General features: G+C 36.8%; 1 protein-coding gene across 3 annotated transcripts in view; it reads left to right on the top strand.

Annotated features, from left to right (window-relative positions):
* The window catches only part of LOC124414408 (solute carrier family 12 member 4), a 63,911-nt gene that overhangs the window by 1,386 nt on the left and 38,558 nt on the right, over nt 1-23,967 (top strand). The window contains exon 1 of one of the 3 annotated variants that reach the window (XM_046895360.1): nt 18,068-18,186. The exons of the other annotated variants lie outside the window; for them this stretch is intronic. Coding sequence (XP_046751316.1) covers nt 18,123-18,186 — 64 coding nt within the window. The 5' untranslated portion in view covers nt 18,068-18,122. Of the gene's footprint in view, nt 1-18,067; nt 18,187-23,967 lie in introns of those variants that run through there. 3 annotated transcript variants of the gene reach the window in all.

Raw genomic sequence — 23,967 nt, 5'->3', positions numbered from 1 at the left:
GTATCCTTGACTTGAATTCAGATCGTTTTGTACTGAAAATGATTTCACTTTCGAATTTGCAAGATGCCAAGATGTATCAAAAAATTTTTATTACGTTATCGACATTCAATCTTTGAGACTTGATGGGAATATTCTCAGAGTTGTTGATTTCAGGTAATACATGGAATCGAAAGATTGCACGCCGTTTGCAATATCGTGTTTGCATTGGTTCATCCACCCGCAATCTTTAGCCCGTCACGTTGGCTTGACCAATGCGAAAACCCCAGAATTAAACTGCTGACAACCGAAAATAAAGTAAAGAACAAGATCGTTAATCAGTTAACTGACCCCGGCTAATCAGGTCGATAACAGGGTGAGAGCACCGTAATAATTTATTTTGATCTTTTTTTGACCTTGCGAAATCAGATCCGCGCGTTGTAATATTCTGAAAAGCGTAAGCATTACGTGTCGGAATCCACCCGTCGGCATTCGACGCAGAGTCTAGCCACGCTACCAGACCTGCAGGAAGTCGAACCGGGCCGATGTCGCAGGAAAGTAAACACGCCGACGATGAAGATGACGACGACGACGACGATGAAACTACGGCGGGAAAGAAAGTCGGAGGCGGTGACGAGGCTCAAGACTGCAACTTTTTGGTGGCATTCTGCCAGCCCGACGGACCAAATCTATGTTTATCAACGTCGGGTTATAACGAGCGACTCACGACGCAGCAGCTGATCAGAGTTTCATGAATGCACTATTTTCGCCGGCTTTGTTTATCCGAGCGCGTTGCTTCTCAGCGTTCAGACTACATCAGGTAATAAATAAAAGAAAAGGAGTCGAAACTCCGGAGTAAAGAATTAGGCCGGATTCAGCGTGGGGTTATTAGTGGGCCGATTTTTGCCACTCATTGGGTCTGTTTTCTTTGGTCGTTCAAATATTATGATTATTAAGTGTTGACCAGATGTTGCAGCTGCTTGGTTTACATATTTCGAATGAACGAAGAACAGGACGCGGTGAGTGGAGGAAATCGGTACTAATAATTCTGCGCCAAAAATGGGCCCAATTTTTTCTGGTACGCAAGCTTGAGCTTCGTCTCCTTATTCTTTTGTACGGCCTGGATTACACGCGAAAAATTTCTTGCAGATATTGCGTACAAACAACCAACCCTTACAGTTGGCACGGAATTGCGTGAAGATGCCGATCACAATCAATCGACTATTCACATTCGATTATACGGAAGTTAGCAAACGGAGAAACTTCATCGGAATTGCCAAAAATGACAGCCTTAGCTGACTAAAATGCGCTTTCCGACAATAGTACGGTTATTTTATGGTAAATTCCAAGTCGATTCAAAGTTTTATGAAAGAATGAGATGGATTCTCGTGAAAAATTCTTACGGTGACGTCGTGATGTATAAGCCTGAATAGTTTCTCTCGTCTCTTGATTGTTGTAGATAATCATTCGATGAGAGGACAAGTCAATTATACACTGCAGTCAAATTTTTCCGACTATTGTAGTCTGTAAATTGTTGACCTATACTACCGTCGGAATTAGATTTAAGGTTGGCATGTAATATGCGGTCATGTCTATTGACTTTGGACGTATATATAAGGAATATTTTTAGGTGACTGAAATCAGTTTGACTTTGAATTAGTTTTCTTCAATCAACGAGTAAAATCTACAGGTTGCACCGTGCAAAGCAATAAATATTGATAAATGTATGTCCTCATATATGACGTCAGATTCTGTCTTAGATTATCGGCGCCATTTTGTCACCGGATAACCTAAGTTTTTCATTTTAACGAAGGAAAATCGTAATTTTTGGGGTCTCGAATGACTCATGTCGCATAAATTAATCAATCGTCATCCATCATGTATACCTGTTCTACCATTCACAGGCGAAAAATACAGTCAACCATCAGCTGTCAGCCCGGTTGCATTAGTTTGATTTTTTCCCACCAGATGACGCATTGCAAATTGATAATTCCCAGTACGTGGAACAATAAGGTTCGTGCAGCTAATCATCTCGGCAAATGTCCAAAAACGAGGAAAATAGCAAACAAAGGAGGTGATTGATTGAGATAATTGCTTGGATAACTTGCATTAACTCGACCGTTTCTGTAACGCATGAACGTTAATCAGCGCGTACGCATAATAGTTATACTGTAGCAACAACAAACGTAACGCAACGACCCGAGCCCGATCTTTCCCACGAAGCGACGAGTAACGTCGGCGAAGTTCAAGCGACGATGATCATCCCGAGAGCAATTAAAACTGACTAGTTCACCCGCCACCCGCGCCACGTCTCGAGACCCTCCGCAATAACAATTAGTAGGTGTACGCATGCCGAGTCAATTGCCAAGCCTGGAGGACAATCAAGTTTACACACATGCTAATAATCCTACGCATGTATGTCTATCCGTTTAGTAATTTACACAATATTATACTTAAAATGCGCACAAACTTACAATATTATAGGTATATATATTCGCCGAAAGAACGGAATTGAGTTTAATTGAGTTCAATTGTGTAGCGCCGTGGTGAAAGTTTTTCAAACCAATGAGATGTGCTGTTATATTATATATACGCATGATGGAATTCCTAGCCGGTGATTGTTGTGCATGCTTGTCATTTTAACAATAATACACACGATGTGTCTCCGTTGTCGTTGTCATTGTACCCAACTTTTTTCATTTTTTCTTTCTTTCTTTCTTGCGAATCGAATCAACCAGCCTTTAATTTTATACACATATTTACGTATATAGAGCTGTGTAACTGCACCTCTACAATTCCGCATCATGCGTGAAGAAGTTGGTTAGCAATAAGTATGTGTACACACAGCTTGCGTGCATACAACTTGTGTTATAGGAATACACACTACTCTGAAGTACCGATTGCGTAACCTCTTTTCAGTAGCCGCGCGGTTGCTGTTATATTACACTGAGGCGACCACAACAATTACTTTATTATTGTTCCAATTACTGTTATTATTTATTCCCTACGTTCAAATGTTTTCACACGCGATTCGCACCGGCGCGGCGACAAAATTAGTGTTTGTTTTTTCATTCTATACAGGTAATAACGTATTGCGGAAGAAACAAAAACTGTATCAGGTTTATTAGATATTATTTTCTTAGTTAGTTTCAGTGTATACCTACATAATATTTCTTACCGTACATAAAAAATCTGATAAATTGATTTCTTTCTAATACGATAAAAATAACTTGACATCGAATGTAAACATAACCGTGAAAAACAAGAATGTATATTACATATAATGTGCAGGAATCTGATGTATGGATTTGAAGATTATCGTAAATTCTACGAGCCAGTTTTTTTCCACTGCAGTCCATCATTTTTTTTTTATACTTTCAAACCATCGACCAGATTTGTGTTGAAAAAAACAAGAATGAAAAAAAAAATGTCAATACAACCAAGTCGTTTATTTTTTGGACAAGTTATACTTTCATTTGCATAACCGCATAAACTGTTATCGAAAAATATCGTAATTTTATGTTAATCTTTGAGATTCTTAATCTTGCAACGATGATTCTTATATACTTAGGTAACTATATACAGTGGAATTTCGGAGAATTTACGATAATATAATCACAGAATCGATTACTGAGATATCGCGATTATCATAAGATTCGATGTAGAAACTTACGTAGAAATCGTGAAGCAACTGGGTATTAACTGACCACATCTACAGACGAAGTCTGACATGCGGTGGAATTCTCTCGAGAAGAATATCAAGACGAGAGGTAATTTCAATGGCTTGTCAAAACAAACACGTGCTGGCAGCTTGTAGCTGCTCTCCCGATTATGTATATACCTCGGACAAAAATATCGTCGCAGACCGCCTTCGAATTTTATTTGTCTCACCGAAAGAACACAGCTCCGCCTTGAGTGCATCGAAAATTAACTCGAGTCACGGGAAAAAATCCTGTCACGGATATTTCGATTAATTGTAAAAACCAATGGAGATGAAATTCGCGTTCCGTTAACCATTTTCGGTGTTTAAACGATTTGTATCATTTAAAATTTTTTTTTTTCAATTGCCGAGTGACCATTCGTACATACTTACATATACATACACGAAAATTCTAAAAATAATAGTAATAATAATTATAATAACGACGACGAAAATGTATAATAAAAAAAGAGAGAGAAAAGCTAGTCAGGTTGAAACGAATTAATAAAAATACGTGTAAAATTTTGTCCTCTTCTTAAATTTTACGCCCGATTAACAGTTCGTTTAAATGTTATACGTAGTTTTCACACGAAATTTATCAAATTTCTTGTTCGCGTATATATGTAACACGAGTGTGTGAAATTATTTGTATAGCAATTAATGTTATACGTATTACGTGCTGTATATAGGTAAATGTATAAACTTATGTTAATCAGAATTATCCTTAGTGGGTGACAGGCAATATTAATTAATAATCGTTACACCTTGAATTCGAATGCATTTAAATTTGCACTGCAAAAGTAAGTTGAACAGACAGTGTATATAAGTGGCTGCAGGTAATCAGCGAAGTTGCGTAATTTAAGAACTTATATATACATATATTGTATAATACTTATACCTCACACCTAACTTATATTTATGCAGTAAAATAAGTCATAGAGGCACACGTGCATTGGACTCGGTTAATTTAGAGAGAGATTTAATACGAAGTGTAAACGTAAGTATAGACATGTATGATTATATGTACATACATAAATACATTACCGGTAAATGCATGCGCGGTATATCTATATATCGATTCCATATACCTGCAGGGTATAAGCTTGAATTTCGTCTTTTTGCAACGTGCTATTTCGTTTCTTCATGCCTATTATAATATACTTAGAAATTCCTTGTTAAATAACGGAAAGTGTGCTGCAGTGAAAAGATATTATAGTTAAGAATGTCGCGCGCTAATATATTTTGCCTATAATTGAAGAAAAATAAACGAATGTTAATTATTCTATATAATAACTTGTCGCAATAATTAAGCATTATTTATTATCTAACCACATCCTAATAATAACTATATAATATTATAATACACACCTTATACGGTATGTGTGTATGTATGTATGTATGTATGTACATATTTTATCGCATTGCCAGAGAATTCAATTAAAAGTTTATTGCGAAAACTTTCTACTGCCACCTTTTTTTTTAATCTATAGGTGTATTTATAATATGTCAACGAGTTTTGAAAATGAAAAGTTTTCAAACAACCCCGGCATCTGTACTACACGTGTTATAAAACTGTCGTTAAAACGTGTCGAATGTGTTATAACGACGTTATCACAATATATATTATAGACCAAAGTCCAACTATTATACACCGTGTTTTATGTATTCCCTCTTTTTGTTTTTTTCTTCTTCTTTATTTAAATTTGTTGCACAGAAAAGCATTTATTATTAGAAGAAAGAAAGACTTTTGTATATAATTACATGGATTGATATGAATGAATGCTTATATGTATACCTGTAGCGAATAAAAAAATAAATTAATACACGCGCAGTGTAAAAAAGTTAAGTATATACGGTGTATAGCCAAGCCCAATGATTATAAAGATTTGTATCGCCTACGCCGTAATCCGTCTTTCAACGCAATCGCCGTGTAATCGAGGGATCAGGTGAAAATTATTATATCGTGAAACAAAATACCAACCCTCGATCTATCTCTTGATCACTTGTATAGGTATATAACTATACCTATAGTTAGTTACGTACACAAACGCGAGATAGCGATGCGAGCAGCGGATGCAATCACATATAATTATATGTCGCATCGCAGCGATTTATGATTTTGTAATTGCACCGTGCAATATCCGTGCATTCGTTCATTACACAAAATCTACCAATATATTTTCACCTCTTCTATTTGCCATAGAATTCGTAATATTATAGGTTCTACTGGTGTGAGCGAATTCCTTTCGGCGGTATGGTCAGTCTGGTCTGCTGGTGGAATTCAATGCCCACTCGCTATATAATCCCAGAGAAATTATTTAAAACTTACTTTAGTTTCGGAATTATTTAGTCTATATATTACATTTTACCGTAGAGAACATTTATTATAATTATCTAAACAGAATTTGTAATAATTCGGTAATTACACTCATCTTACAATGGATATACACTTAAGGCAAAGAACTGAGTTTAATATTAGTATTTCAGGTTTTTTTAAATCGAATTATTTTCACTTCAACTCAGTTCTTGATTGTAAGAAATTTTTCATATTAGTAGAGACAGTTGGTCGCCTTGGTTAATAATTACTTCCGATTTGACGGATCATGCAGTCGTTAGGAATTCACCCTGTACGTTACATCTAATGAAAGTGATTCGATATTATCGTTATTTTTTTTTTTCATATTTATTAGACTCAAGTTTTGGCAAACCTTCAGAAGAGATAAGTGTATGTGTGTGTGTGTTTTATTTTTTTGTTCGCTTTGCTTTCTTTCATTATCAGATTACTTTGCAATGTCAAGTGAATGTCACCGATTGTTTCCCTTTAAATTTAGCACGTATTAGAGGACTAATTCTATTTATCAAATCGATCCGCGCGTAAGCCGTATAGTATAGTTTTAATTTTCCCCTGCAGTTCTTCTGAAAATAAATCTATGAAATTCAAGTGATGGGCGTGAATTCTAGGCTTTATCCGAGGCATGGAAATTCGAAAAATTGGCCTTAAGCCACTATACCAGTGTGTAAATATAGTGCGCACCAGCGGTATGAAAAGATGCTCTATATTTGAATTCTGCATTCCAAGGTGAGAACAACTAGTCATGCCTGTAATACAGTTTATTACTTACACACTCACTTGCACCTGAAGCAATCGTCGTTACATACGCACTGGTATTACATGCGAAGGTACTAAGACGAAGTATTATTACCGAGTATCGTTTGAACAACTGCTGGATCGCATTCCGTGAAATTTCAAATCATTTATAATGTCTTCAAGAATTTTTCAATTCACGCGATTATTTACTAGATCAAGAATCGTATAAATAGATACTTTACAGAATAGACTAAAAATTTTTTGTCTAGTATGCTTAGTATACTTTATATTAAAAACTGCACCGAATTTCATGCTTCTACCGGTTACGTGTGTAAATTATGTGCGCTGGAATTTTCTTATTACATATACATGAAAATGAGTGTAGAAAAAACGTGTGTGTGTGTTATCTTTGTAGATAGCAGGTATATCTCATCCGCGGGGTTTCATCGACCAATCGGCTAGGCGGGGTCGTCCAGAGGGTGAGAAACTGGCGGGGGTGAGCTTAAGTCTATGACTATAGGCGGGCTACGCCGTCAGCAGGCACTCGCCTCTAGTGCAGGTCTCACCTAAATTCCCTCCTTGTCGGTATTTTTTATCATTTTTGTTATTGCTATTATTAACATTATTATTATTATTATTATTATTATTATTATTATTATTATTATTATATAAAAAATTCGCGGAGTGTCAATTTGCTTACATATTATATAAACTTATACCTATATGTATATTACATATAATAATATAATTGATAAATTAGGTAATTCATCTCTCGGGTATAATATATTTGGGGAGATATTTGATAACGCACGTCTTCCTCCCCCTCCCCCTCCGCCCGTCATTTTTTTTTTATTAGGTGTAGGTACAAATACTAGCGACGAAGAAGAGTAATCATGTCGATAGACGGTGTATATTATTCGATCGAACATATTATAGATATATTTATAGTGTTTCGCTATGTTTTGATGTATGAGATGTACAGTCGGGTCAAAAATTTATCGTTTTATACGTGAAGGAAATTTCTACAAAATGGTCTGGCAATGAGACAAAGATTTTTTCTTCAGCTCGATATATCGTAGAATTTTCGAAATAATTTACCGATGATAAAGTTTATGCGATTCAACAAAAATCAACAAACATAATAATCGTAATAAGTTATTAACATTATATTCAAAATCTAACTCATTGTCAGACAACTTGTTATATAAAATTCACCGTTTTCACACCGGGACCTTTTTTTTACCTTAAATCTAACTAAATGAGCCTCGGTGCAGACAGCTTTTCGAAATTTTTCTCTTATCACGTTCGTGGTTCCACATATTTTTGACTTGATTGTATCTCGCGCAACTTCTTAATCAAGAAATGTTCAATAAACTTTCTGTAGCGTGAATGAATGGCCATAAAAAGCCAAGGATATGGAGTCGCTTAGCTATGGCTAGATGTGGAAGTTCTATGGCTGCTAACAATATGAGTAACCGTTTTTTTTGTCTCATCGCGACAATTGCTTACATGTTTCTACGAAATAAAGCCACGCTGATATCGAAACGCTGAATCGTTTTTCGTTCTCAATTAACCTAAAAATCTCATCAGAAAGTCATAAAATGTGAGTTAAAAATTTGTGCAAGTGAGAAAAATAGCACTGCAGATAAGTCGGCAGGATTATCTACAATTCTCGACTTATCTTCGGCTGATCCGATTCGTCTACTCTCCTCGTTCTACTACGCTTTTTCAAATCTTGCAAATCCTACCTCTTATAAGAGATTTCGGTGAAGATTTCCCACATGCACGATGTTTCGCCAGGAGATAGGCAACCGGAGTTACATCTTAAACGTGCAGTCAATACACAGATGTCACCCCGGTTGCCTATATGCCGGCGAAACATCGTCCACGTTGGGAATCTTCACCGAAAACTCTCGGCGTAAATTCTATTTACACAAGTAATTCTGTTTCTCGGCTGTATAATAAACTACATCATGCAATTGTATAACACGGAGCACGAGTCTCTGCATTTTCTCTTGGAATTTTTTTTTCATCGTAACAAAGAAATAAAAATCCTCCCCGCATCGCGCTTTCATATTACATCGTTCGAGGATTGAGTTTCGGGAGTTTTTTGCGATGCCCTTGGGGATGACCGGCCAGTGTCCCTGCCGTCTGTCTGTGCGTGTATACGGTATCAATGAAAGCTACACATCTTCCCGTTTTTTCTAACCTCCGCTTCTCCGCGTCGCCAAACTTGTCCTTATTTTCTCCCTCTTGGCCGCCCCATGCGCCGCGACGACGACACTTGAGGAATAAAACAATTCCTTCTGCTCTCTGAGTTTTCCTGCTGATCCTGCAGGACTCGGCGAACATGGAATTCTTCATCGCGTTTAGAGGGCACGCAATATCAGAGGTTACAAACGGTGATTATTGGAAGTCCAGAAGCGGCTGTAATTAGTGCCAGGATGGACTTTGAGCTCTGCTGGATATCGAAGAAAACACGGAGAACCCGAAGAATCGAGCTGAAGTAGCTGTACTTATACTTGGTCACGTTTTTTTCACGTATAATCTGATGCCAAGGGAGAAGCTTTCGATCTGGTAACGTCGTTGGGAAGTTTCACCGAAACCGTTTGCATCGGGAAATATCATCCAGGTTAATGCGTGTATAGTAATTTACAGAGGACCATTTTTCAAGGACTTAATAATTAAGATGTACAGTAAAGATGTCGCAAACGATTCAAACTGACGTTAATCAAGTTTAATTAGGTCAAAACAGGGTTCCTTCGATGCAAAGAAACTTAAGAAACCAGCTGTACGTTTGCATGGAAAGAATTGCGTCATTAACAACTTTTGGATCTCGTATTATTTTGCCTTTTTTTTCCAATGAAACAAGTATATATATCCATATAATCGATTCCAAGTGAATCACAGTTTGTCGATGAATCGCCAAGACTTGAATTTTTATTTAGCCATTCAGTTATAAATAACCGAAAAAACAAGTGAAATCGATATACATACGAGCTGCCACATGCACATACTTGATAATCTTATGCTTTATTTCAAATTATGTTTATTCTCCATGGATATTCCATGCCGTAACGTGACTTGCGCAGAATTCATATACGAACAAAGTGAACTTCCATTCAGTGCTCAGCTTTATCAACTATTGAGTTATTTCAATCAAAGTTCTCGTATTTTCAATTTTTTTTTCTTTCCTATAATAGTTACCGAGTGAACAGTTTACTAATAAAAGTTATCATAACTTGAACTTATCAATGATTGATTATAAATATTTGCATTATATGAGGCTGAAATTTTATTACTAACGTTAAGGTAACGAAATATCAGGGAAAAATGATTATTATTGCGCAATTTCAGGACGACGTTTACAAGGAATTGGCTTTTCAAAATAAGATTATGTTTTTTTTTTATCATGATTTAATAAATTTCAGAGATCTGTAAAATGATGCGAAGTAACGAATTTTCCTAAACATATAACTTCACCCTCATTCCATTATACCTAAATTTTTTCTTTCCTAAACTTTTCGACTAGACTATACACCCGACGCGTCCTTATTAATTCAGTTTCTAAGTCTTTCCTTCCATCGTTTGCACATTATCTACATGCCTATGCATAAGTTATAACCACCAGACTGATACCGTTACGTATAAGTTAAGGTACACGTCAGTTGGTATACCACACCTAGACACGAAAACACTCACTCACTGACTTACGATGTCGTCAATAGTATGATAATAATAATTATAATTAAAACATATTTAACATACCTATGTAAAAAAAAAAAAAAAAAACGATTCATCAATTGAATCAAAAGATAGGCGATACGTGAATGAATAGATGGATGGATGGGTGGATTGATGGATGGATGGATGGATGGATAGGCCGTTCGTATACTATAATAAAAAGAGCGTCATCGTACGACCTTTTTACGCTTCGTATTCGAGAAGTGTAACGGGGCCATGTGGGTAAATGTATACGGTATGCATAAGGTAGTATAAAAGGTCGTAGGTCGATCCTCGCGTCGTCATGGCGATGGACGTGGCGGCTAGGCTTCGCTCGCTTCCTTCCGGCGAGAGACTCTGTCGAGACTCGTCGAGCCTCGCGTTTCCTCTCCCGCGAATTTTCAAAGGCTTAACGCAACTTTAGCGGCAACCTCGACCTGCTACACCTTTGCAATCAGGTCGCAGGAGCACTCGACTTACTTCGTCATTACGAATGAAGGATGAAGGATGAAGGATGAAGAAGAAAGGCGCCGAAAATCACCCAAGTATTTCTCATCGCAGCAATCAGAATACTGATGCAGACTGTATATGTGAATATACGGTGTATATATGTATACATATATATACTAGGGTGGCGCAAAAAACCGACTACTTTTTTTTTAGTCTCGTGTGACAAAATGTTAATTTTTGATGTTTTAAGGGCCCACTCCAAAGGACAACTCAAAAAAAAAAAAAATCTTGAGAGGTCGCTCCAAATTTTTTAAAATGTCAAAAATCGTCGAAAAATTAAATTAAAAAAATTACATTTTTAGTATTTTGTTTGATTTTTAATTCATGTCGTCGTTGTATTGTTATCGATTCTTTCTTACTAAATTAAATTTAAAAAAAATTCATGAAATTTTAATATGAATAAAATAATTAAAAACGTTATATCGCGTATGATGTATGAGGTAACAGTTATTTTATTGGCGCCAGCTATAGCCGCGTTGATTAATTATATTAGCCGTCGATGTTGTCCGAATTTCATTCAGAGTCAATTGAAAGGAAAAAAATTGAAAAAAATTAAAATAAAATCAAACCTACAGGATAGGTATACCTATAATCGAAAATACTAATCATGTGAATAACGCGGCGTGAGTCGATTAACTGTCTATCTGCAGGTCAATTGCTTGTAAGCTGAGGACAGTTGAAAGTCTATTATAACATGTAACACTCTAAAAGTTGACATTTCTAAATGATATTTGCGCAACGCATGTATTTTCAACGGATTAGGCACAACTTGTCAAGCGTAATATCATACATAAACATATATATATTATATATATAAATATATACACACGCGAACATATAACGTGTAAACCTGTATCTACAAAATTTCTGTACAGTGTTTATTGTCTTATTGGTAAAACCTCGAACTCATTTTTGCTAATCTGCAACTGTATCTATATCATATAATCGTAGGATATTTTATTTTATTTATTTATTTTTTTAACAAAGGTTACCGCCTCATGTTTATTCTTTCGTTCAATTGGTTGTTCGCATTATTTCTTCTACCTATAGGTATATATAGGTTATGAAATTTATTATCGGTGATGAAATTGCTTCTATATATACTGCATATAGTATAATTAATAAACTTTTCGACTAAATATACGAAACAGGAACCGCAAGCTGATTACAGTTTACCTGTATGTGTGTATTATCAAGTATTCTAACTTTACGTATACACTATACTTTAAAAGACTTGAAACTCCGAGGAGAAGCGAAATTTTCTCTTACATTTACAAGTAATAAGCTTAAAAAGTTGATGCTGCTGCTGCCGCCGGAGTCTGATACTTACACTTGTTAATTTTAGCCATTTTATACTGCGTGATATAATTAAGTATCTGAGTATAAATGAGTATGAAAACAAAGACTTTTCTCATTTCTGAAGCGGTTGACAATTAAACATCCATATGAAAGCTCTTGATCCTGATTTTACAAGATATATATATTAGGGTGCTTCATTTGAAACGAAAAATTTTTTTTTTCGCGGACACATCAAAATTTTGTTTTTTCTATCGAAAAAGAAATTCCCTGAAAATTTGAGCCCTTAATCTTAATTTTAAGAGGTTCCTCTCGATCGATGTAGATTTCCCATTTGAATAACATGTAATTCATGATTTTTTTAATTTAAATTAACATAGCTCCGTTTGATTTCATGGTATTTCATTGCGATTAGTCAGAATTTGTAGTATATTAGTGACTCTTTGAAAGTACCCACTAACATTTTTTTATACTTGAACCCGTCTCATCGGTATTTCATATGAAATTTCATATTTTTTTTGGGTTTTAATACATTAAACTGTCTATACCTTTTGGACTACGCACCTCAGAAAATCCATACAGGGCTATTTTTGTAGGAAATTTAATTTCCTACAAATTGTTCTTTGACAATTTTTTTATAACTTCAACTGTTTTGTTGATAAGTACGAAAATATAACAATTTTGAAGAAAATTGGGCTTTCGAGACCGACACCGATGAGATGGGTTCAAGTACAAAAAAATGTTAGTGGGTACTTTCAAAGAGTCACTAATATACTACAAATTCTGACTAATCGCAATGAAATACCATGAAATCAAACGGAGCTATGTTAATTTAAATTAAAAAAATCATGAATTACATGTTATTCAAATGGAAAATCTACATCGATCGAGAGGAACCTCTTAAAATTAAGATTAAGGGCTCAAATTTTCAGGGAATTTCTTTTTCGATAGAAGGAACAAAATTTTGATGTGTCCGCGAAAAAAAAAAATTTTCGTTTCAAATGAAGCACCCTAATATATATATATATATATATATATATATATATATATATATGTAATATATATATATATATATATATTACACTGTATATCGTCATCTCGTATGTAAAAAATCGCTAAAAAGATGCTAATTTTCAATTATACCTATAAGCCCCTTGAAGTGCAACCCAACCTCTGCCATGGCCGGCTACCCCATGGCCTGAACGTCGGTTGACCTTGGCTTGGTTACCCGCGTTGTTGAACGACATCGCGAAGAGCCAGCTGAAGGTCGGTACTCACCGGGTGCCACCGCGGTTAACCGTTTCCTGGCACGCGACCAGCGGAACTTTGCTATATACGAATTCCTGGCTCCCAAGTCGTTCCGTTCCGTCATGGGATGGACGTCTTTCACCCTCCACTTTGTACTATACTAACCGTGACGATTAACCGTTGATATAGATATACGCAATACTCGACTTGAATCGGAAGCAAGAAAGAGGTGATTAAACATAAATACTCGTATAAATAATAATAATATGTATATTGATCTTTTATTCAGACAGTATAAATATATTATTGAGCTTCTGGGGGGGGGGGGGGGGGGGGCTGAAAGAGCGTCAAACGTCAAGTAATTGACAGTTTTTTATTGGACCCAAGATACCGAGGACCTGCACTCACGTTATTGGATAAGGTTGAAAAACACTTTAATAAATGTGTGTAACCTGAAATAACGAAAAGTGGAATCTTGATGGATACCTAGACCTGGAAAAGTGTTTGGATTGATTAGAAAAACCTCAAGTTTTTTTAACTTGACAAGTAACGCTTCTGCAGGCATTGGTTTAAAGTATTCTAGAGAGAGAGAGAGAGAGAGAGTTTATTTATTCGTACTCTGGAACAATGCTTTCTAAGAGCATCGTGCAACAATTTTGAGAGGGTATAATAAAAGAGGATAAGCGTCGGGGAATTCGTATAAAAACCTATTTTTCTTCTTCACGACTTATACAGAGACCTGATTTGGCAGGACACTTCCGGTCGAGGAAAATTTCCGGAGCGCATTTGTATCCTGTCGCAGCTTTTAGCCTCTATCGTAGATTTAAACGGTCCGACGATGCCACCGTGTCACGACACGACAGCCACTATTCTGTAATAATATTGTCGATCGTTTCCAGTCGAAATAATATGTGCTGTGTGTGGAAAATCAACGGAAAGCTTACCTGGTCTTCGAGTATTTCAGCTTACTCTGAAGTTTAAAAACCAGCTGTTGATTAGTCGGGTGGAAACAAATTCGTGAAGAACAAGAACGTAACAAATTATTCAACTCGTGATTACCTAAGAGGGTTAAAAAAGCGTTCTACGTTTTTATTCCACTTTTTATTTTACTTCCATGTCACAGGTGACCACGACGATCATGAGACGTGTGACCTGGGCACATACATCGCATGACAAAAAAGAGGGTAGAAAAAAAGTGAATTTATAGCAGAACGGGGTTTTAGCCAAAGCTTTAGGTGCTTATAAAGACACGTTGTACACCTCGAAAACGCGGAGATGCAAAACTCCTATACCGCTCAAGAGATCAGAGTGAAACTTGGGCAATTAATGCCTTATTTTGGCAAAAAGTGGAGCGTCTTTTTACTTTTTCAAAATTTGGAAAAAAAATTTTACAGATTGGTTACCACCCACAGAAATTGGCCAAATTTTGACAGTTGCACTGAATGGATCGAACTATCCGGTATGATGCCACTCGGCGGTGATGAAACACACATTCTGAGCCCAGTCCCATGAGATTTGATGGTGAAATGACGAAATGGCAGCTGGTCTGGTTTTCGATTACGAAGAACACCAAAATCTTATTTTGGCGACACTTGTTACCGATCTTTCACGCCTGCCGGTAATTTTTTACCGACATTACACGCATACATTACCGGCATGCGCGTAATGTCGGTAACAAATGTCGCCAAAATGAGATTTCGGTGTACTTCGTAATCGAAAACCAGATCAGCTGCCATTTCGTCATTTCACCATCAAATCTCATGGGACTGGGCTCAAAATGTGTGTTTCATCACCGCCGAGTGGCATCATACCGGATAGTTCGATCCATTCAGTGTAACTGTGAAAATTTGGCCAATTTCTGTGGGTGGTAACCAATCTGGAAATTTTTTTTCCAAATTTTGAAAAAGTAAATGTCTTTATAAACACCTTAACGTCAACGTGTTCTTTCGAAGCTGCTGATTTGAATCCCCCAAATCTTAATGTAATATATTTGTCATTTGATGGGTTTTTAAAGTTGAACAGGGATTTGCGCGGTTGAACCAATAATAACGGACTCCATTCGTCCAGTGTGAAATGCCAATTTTTTCCCCACGTGATGGGAGTGTGAGGGTGGTCAGGTTATTATTGGCTACCGAATGTTGGGATTGAAGGCATGTAGACTGGCATGTGCAAGAGTATTCACGCTTTGGCGGACTCCATGTGACCCACCCTCGGGTTTCACGTCCAAACTCGTACCGTAATAACCAATCAAGTACAAACGAAAGCTATAACAGTATCGATTGCTCTCATACCTGTGGGAAATTTCAACTTTCGTATCGTGAAACGGTTTTAGAGCTGAACGAGGTACTAACTGGTTAATTAAGATTTTAACGATATCTATACGCGGATGATTTATGATCACTCGTTTTTACCTGACAAATTTATTACAGTATTTATTGCGAAAAGTCAGTTACCGATCAAATGATCAGAGGAATTTGTATCAGAGGAAAAAAGTCTTCGACGCAAACTTCAAGCTAACAGTATAATCCGAAACTCTAACCAACCCCAAAACCTTCTCGTTTACCTGATTCCGCACCCCCGGCACGTGCAAATCATGATTACATTGGGTAAACAGTGATGAACCCTCGAATAACGATTCATAATTCCCAAGCGTCACACACAGGGTATTCATGTTTGACTTTAATTGGGGGATGAAAATGTAAAGTCGACCGATCAAAGCCGCGTATAAAATACGTACTCAAAGCTTATAACCTCGAGTTGACCATGTGTTCCAAGTACACCACGTTCGAGAATATTCTAATGATATTTAATTGACTTGCAACACTCGTCATAAAAAAACTTTGAGGATAGTAGCCACATGCTTCTTTCGTTCTATTCCATATTCACTACGTCAACAGTTCTATACATACGATATCCAATTTTGGCTTCATCGTTGTCTTGGTCTTGACATTTTTCGAGGATATCCATCGACACACGCTTCTCCCAGCTTCGACCTTTGGCTGTCACATATTCACAGTCGTTATCACATCTCATGACAAAAAGTCACCGATCCTCAGACTTTCACACTTTCTATCAACTCTGAGTGAATTCTTTCTTTGCTGTTGACATTACGCCAGCAACAATTTCAACCTCAATTTCAGCAACGAAGAACGTCCTGTATACCTGCGCAACCATCGAATCCACACCAACTCTGGATAGTCAAATGATAGTCACTCGACATCACAAGGAGGATCCAGTGTGGCTTACCCAGGAACACATCCACCTTACAAGCTACAAGCTACAAACCATCGTTGCATCGCGCATAATATAGAAGAGTTATATAAGCGATAGTCGAATCGTTCTGTGCCCGTCGTCGTCGTCGTCGTCGTCGTCGTCGTCGTCGTCGTCGTTGTCGGCGGTTGTTCGCGCACCCTCCCTGCTGTCTGCAGGTGGAGCACCCGGCCACCCAGTGGAGGGTCGACGCGGTGGCTCGTCGGTGGTTCCCAGTCAGAACGCCCGTATATTCCACTTGTCCCCCGCACCACGTAGCCAAAACCCGAGGCACCACACCCTGCAGCCCCAGTATTAGTCGAAGCAACGCACGAGGTCCTCCTCGTCCTCGCCCTCGTCCTCGTCCTAGTGAAAACCATAATCTCACGAGGGACCAACAGCTCAACCCTCAACCCCGATGGACTCTGTCAAAGATTACAAGTAAACCGCAACGAGACGCGGCGTGTACGTTTATAAATAAATAAATAAATAAATAGATCAATAAATAAACCGATTTATCGTACGATACGGAATCGAAGAGGGTATAAGCCGCGAGCTATGGCTGCTCGAGGAAGGGGGTAAATGCCGGTGGCGACGAGGTGGTGGTGCTTCGGTGCTCGACGACGACGACGACCAGTCGAAGGGGGTTAAGTGGTGCGCTTGCTTCCGTAAATCCTGAGAGACGAAGTCACTGCAGTCCGGACGAGTGGTGCTGATCGGAATGCGCGTCGACATCGAACATCCCGACTGCGACCGTCATTTTTAAGGGAATTCCCCGGTCTCTGAGGGGATTAAGATATGCGGTCTTATCCGGTCCATCGAGCACTCGCCAAGATCCTCGTCGAGCCAGCTTCCGGTTGAATCGAGGGACCATCGTCTGCAGCGCGCAGGGTAGATCGAATCGATTAATTCGGGGGTGAGAACTGGTATTTTCGAACCGGTGATATTTATACCCTCGAGGACGACGAGGCTTCCACCACTCACTCCTCCGAGGCTGGCTATGCGGTCCGATAACCTACATAAATAATAAGTGCGCGACCTTGACCTCTCGCTGTGTTATTTATATATATATATATATATATATATATATATATTTATTTTTTTCTTTTTCCTTTCGGACACGCGTTTACAGAGCTGATTGGTTGTGACGATTTTATCAACGAGATCAAATTTCGATCGTTTTCTCAGTGGTTCTCCGTTAACGCGAAGAGGGTTAGAGGGTCATATACCTATACTTATATAAATATATATAGTATATATATATATATTATATATATATACAAATCCATAAATAGTGACGCTTGAGACTCTCGCCAATCCGGCGCCGAAGGGATGAGCACTTCCGGCGCTACTCCGTTGATTCTAGCGAAAAAGAGTCACCACACCATCGTCGAAGGCAAGTATATTATACACTATGGATGTACAACTCAAGTTATATAGATTATAAAGCTTCGCGTTGTTTTTCTCACGGTTTTGATTCGTTGTCCTAGGACCTGATAATTCATTTTTTTCACTCTGCATCGCGACTCAACATTCAGGAAACATTGTTGGAGATTAGTTTTTTTTTTTTTTTTTTTTTTTTTTTGTTTTTTCAATTTGTTTTTAGTTTCCTTTTTCGACTATGCGAGGAACACAGATAAGAAGGTTGAGCTAAAAACCAAATGTATACGTACAACAAGGAAGCTTAATTAAATACATTTATTTTATAACCGCGGGAAAAATTTTCAATTTATTTTTATTTACTTATTTCTTTGAATCAAAAATTCTTTTCTAACATTGTCAATTTCAAAATTGTAGAAAGCTGCGACGTATTGCATTAATTGTTTTTCTATTCGGTATATTATACGATTAATGAAATGTCTGGGGGTTAAAATTTATGCTAGTAAATTGTATTTTTTTTTTTTTCCCCCTTTCGTGAAAACTTGGAAAATTCGAAAAAATGGAAACGTGAACGTTGTAATACGCGTATAATTTTTTTACGTCGATTGTTTTACTCGCGCAGTAGCATCGATAATATGAGATTATATCTAAGATTATATTCTAATTTTGAAGCAACCGCGGCAATCTTATCTTGCAATAAAAGCGAATAACTCTGAACTACATCCACAATGGCGAAAAAAACTAATTACATACTTTTATAATTGAAGAGCTAGAATTAGTTTTCAGTGGAAATATCAGGCAGCAAATTTTTATGTACCTTCTTCAATCTCCGTTTGATCACTGAATTAGGCAAAAAAAGAAATAAATTTTTCTCCTGAATACAATTTATGCAATATAATTCGGCGAGTAGACTAAAACTTGATAATATTAATAGAATATTATTAATATTCCGATCTTTTTCGATCGTGCACAATGTGTAAAAAAAAAAAAAAAAAAAAAAAAAAACTTAAGAAACAAAAATTATTACGTGCATCGATGTTTTCCCTTTTTTGTCTACCCATCACCCTCTCTCTATCTATTTTTTTTTATTTTTTGTAAAAAAAAGGGTCATCGTGGGTAAACGTTTGTGCAAATATTTTTCGAAATTATTCGCTCATCCGAAACGCGAATATTACTTATACCAGCGAAAAGGACGTTTTAGAAATTAACACAATGATCAATCAACGCGTGAAATATGTCATCGGTAAACGATACCTCATTCTGGTATCGACGATTATGATTAGGGATGTATATCGTTTAGTATAATGGGTCGCAAAGTTATGAACGAAAAAAGTGTCGTCGCAAAAACGTGGCGAAAAAAATCTTCGCAACTATCACTGAAGATAATCTTACACGGCTCAACAAAGTCAGAGAAATCAAATTTTTTTTCACAGATAAATCCAAAAATCAGTGTCTCGATCACGATGACCAACAGCTATGAAAGTAAAAAATTTCTAGAAAAGTTATTTGCAAGTAAATTTAGATATTTAAACAAATTTTTAACCATTTCGAATAGTTTTGATCGTCACGACGAATATTATTCATTTCTCAATCATCTTAAGCAGATTATGAAAATATCGTGGATTGATCGAAGGACGCAGGTTATTCCTTTTGAAACTTTTCTCCGGTAAGTTATTTCCTCGTTTTGTTATTATACCTGCGGGCTTCCATCAAGTGTTTACACTTTGATGTCGAGGTGGTGGAATGGAGGAAGGGTTCGGCAATATGGGCTCGGTTCGATCAGGTTTTCACTGGCCTACTTCTTCCCAGCTTCCGCCGGCCATCAATCTTTCAATATAACTTCAGTAGAGAACTTTTCAAAGTCGATACAACCATCCGCCTTGCCATTTTTAACCGTAAAACGTTAGACCCTACCTTCCTAATCTCTCCACACTCAGCTCGCACATCGAACGCCGACCCGCTGCCCTCGACACGGATTATCTTCTGGCTTCCCTCTGTTTACACACCCTTCTATATTCAATCTATATTTTATAACTCTGTATATCTGTATGTTTTTTTTTCTTCTTTTTTTTTCTATGACTAAAGCTCCGGGTTTAACCGAAATTAGAGCCCGGAATTGGACAATGAAACGCGATGGTAACTAGAAAGGAAGGAATTTGAGAGAATTCAGCGTATATCAGGTCTCTAATATTGTTCGTAAGAAATTCTTTGGTATACAATTATTCTCTTGGTTGATCATAAATTTCTGGATTTATTAACTGGAATACCGAATTAGGTATTGCAGGAATTTTTCTACCGCATTTTTCGTTTAACGTTTGCATAATTCAGGACTAGATTACCAATGTTATCAATTTTTTTAGGTATATATGTGTTCAGAATATAGTGAGTTTTATTTTACCTCAAACTTGTTATTGGATTTGATGAATAGCTTGGAATTCTGAAATTAAAAAAAAAAGTCTCTGGTAATTATTGATTTATTTTCTGTTTATTTTTTTTCTTTCAACGTCAAAAGTTTGCTTCAAAAGAACCCGGAGTTACAACTTGCCGAGGTATTATAACAAATTTCTAAGAATTATGTCATTAGGCTTTTAGAAGTTATTTAATTCGTTTAATCTCGGGTAAATCGCGGAGATGATTAGGCTACGAGTTTCTGGCAGGTGAAAAGTTTCAAAATGTTTACTTGTTTGCTTAACGCGCTTCGGGCTTCTCAGCGTTATTTTACCAAACAAACTTGAGAAGATTTACTTTTGCAATAATTTTGTGTACTCAAAACATATCACCGAAAATTTTCTCTTCTTTTTTCAAAAATTAGCTTAGTCTCCCGCCTAGCTTTGTGTAAAACCGAAAATATTGGTACGTTAAAAAAATTGAAAAGAAACCGAGATAAATTCTCTTCGTTGCATCCGCATATATGTATAATGCATTAATTAAACGGTTTCTTACATAGAATGCAGAGAATCGACTAATGGAAATCGATGTAGAAAAAGCGTTAATAAGAAGGTCAAGCGGAGTTTATAGCTATACCTACCCGATAATGTATAATTTCGTTGACCCAGTTGCGAGATATCTAGAGTCTATGTATATATGTATTTATATACCTATATACAGTAGTCTCTACGTATACCCACTCCGGTGAGTTTATTCAAAATTTACGCGTCATATGAATTCAGGGGTGGCTAATTAACCTCTTAATTTATCCTTTGGAATTTCTTCGCTCTCCTTCGTACCGCAATTTCGCATTTTATTATCGGGCTATAACTGAACTTTATGCTATACCTATACGCTAATTTATTTCTGCACTTTGTAATTCGATAACATTATGTACCTATACGTATATACGTCATCGGATCTTCTTGTACAGGCTTCACTATGTATATACATACACACACACTCACGCATACGCTTAGATATCTATATATAAAATTTATACGTACACATATCGATACATATCGTATAGTGCCTATCAAGTCGTGCGTTATATTTTACTTCTCCATGTCAGGCTCTTTTACTATTCGATACGCTGCATTATTATCGCCGTAATCAAGTACCTGTTTGTTATTATCCGTATAGCATGACATATTTATATTACCTATCCATTATCCATGTCGTTTCGATATTGACGGTATGGACAAAAATGCAACCGCAGATACATGTGTGATAAAAAAAAGATTCAACTTTTTTTTTATCCTGATCCTGATTTACTTCACTTATTAGTGTAATTTTATATCTTGTACTTGGATTGGTTTTATTTGATTGTTGTTAACGTTTAAGGATCTAGGCGAATTTTTTTGAGCGTGGAAAACTCCCGGGTTCCATAAAATTGATGAAAGTCTGAAAACCCCTCTCGGGAGCTTCACGCCAAATTTGATATTCCGCTACCTATAGCACGCCAAAACTCCGGACTACGACGCACTTCCAAAGCCCAGCCACTAAATTTCATGGAGTTGAATTTTTGACTCGCTGAAATACAATTTCACACAGCCACCTCGAGTTTACCTGTACTGCATATATTATATATATATATATTTATACATATATAACGTGCACCTGGCAACGGTAACGAGGTAGGTCTGAATGAACATGGAATGAGATTTTTGTAATTTTTAAAAGAATATTTTAAACATCTGATTAAGTGTGCAGGGCACGCTTTCCTCAAAATGAGTTCCTGAAATTATCGTTTGTACACATTAATTGGGTGTTGTATACAGAGAAAGAAAGTTTGAATATATATAACAGTTTTTATGAATAATATTTGTTTTTAACTTGTTCGTTTTAGTTGTTTTTATATTGCTAACCATATATCAGAGTTATCGTAAAACTTTGACAGTTCAAATTAATTTTTTATTGCTCTTACTTTTTATGGAGTTTAGCGAGTTGATAATAAATATTTTTTTCTTAATTTGATCATGAGATAGTCTCACAATGTGCGAATTAATTTATTCATAAGCTGTGGCGATTTACCTGAGTAAAAGAAAAAAAAAATCTAAGTTTGTTAGAAAGAGCTTAGATATAAATTTCAGACTTTAAATTGACGTAAAATGATTAAATATGTCGTCTACTGAATCGATTTCAGTCCAAGACTGCGAATTATTGTTATTATTATTTTTCACTGAAATTTTACAATTTGTCATGTCACAAATTCACTGAAACTGGCATTTTTTTCGATCCGTTGATTCGACATTGCAATTTATAGATCTCAATACAAACTTGAAAATGTGACATCAAAGGTCTGTTAGTAGGGTTTAGTGCGCAATTTGAATGTTTTCAACTTCTTGTGTATTCCTATAAAAATCGTAATAGCAATAGATATAATATAACACCGGTTCTGCGTACAGATTCCGATACCGACATTATACCGACATTTTTACCCGCTTCACAGCTCAGACACGAACCCCTTTTTTCGGGCGAAGGTTATCCCCACGCTGATCTACTTTATCGACGATATCGATAAACTTATCGATGAGGCACGCAGAACCGGCTTTATGTACATGGCCGACGGAAATTTAACAAATAATCAGTGCGCCACTGTTCAAAAATCGTTCCACTGTCCTCTGCAGACTCGTAACCTGTTTCATGCTTTCTTTATTTTCCACCCTTTTAAACTCTCTGCGAAACCTTCTCAACAGAGAAAGGAGCAATGCACACACGTCGATGGAGTGTAGGTATTCACACAGCTACACGATAGGAGTTTAAAGGGTTCGATTGCCGGAAACTCTTCCGACACTATCGTATATTTGAGATAAGGAATCCCCCTAAAAATGGCCGATAGATCCTTCGATTTGTTCAGCCCTCGCTCTCGAAAGCTTTATCAAACTGATCCCTCCGCCGACCTGGGCAGTCTTCTCCGGATCATTTCGTCCGGTAATCTATAAAACAGGTACACATGTGGGTATCGTACATCCACACTATTCCACACGTGACCGAATGTGTATAGTTAAGTATATATACCAACACCTGGTTTTGCTTGCCGGATTTTTAAAGCTCCGCGAATATATTTTTTAAATCCACAGAGTTTCGCCTCCATTCTTTTCAGGCATTCGTATAATTATTCTGAGTCAACACACACTCTTGGACTCCTCAGCTCCGTTCACCACCCTTATTGAAAACAGCTCGCTCGATATTCATCGGCGAAGGAATATTAAACAATCTGTAAGAGGAGTATGTGCTGGGGTGACGGAGCGTTATGAATAAACCCGCCTGATTATATTATCTTGTGTTATGCATTATTATTATTATTATTATTATCATCCTTGTTATTGTCGTCGCTGTTTATTATTAATAAGATATTCGAGATCGT

This window comes from Diprion similis, chromosome 2 (assembly GCF_021155765.1).
Source record: "Diprion similis isolate iyDipSimi1 chromosome 2, iyDipSimi1.1, whole genome shotgun sequence".
In the NCBI taxonomy this organism is placed as follows: domain Eukaryota; kingdom Metazoa; phylum Arthropoda; class Insecta; order Hymenoptera; family Diprionidae; genus Diprion; species Diprion similis.
The sequence above is the reverse complement of the archived record's forward strand: the minus strand, read 5'-3'. Positions and strand labels throughout refer to the sequence as shown.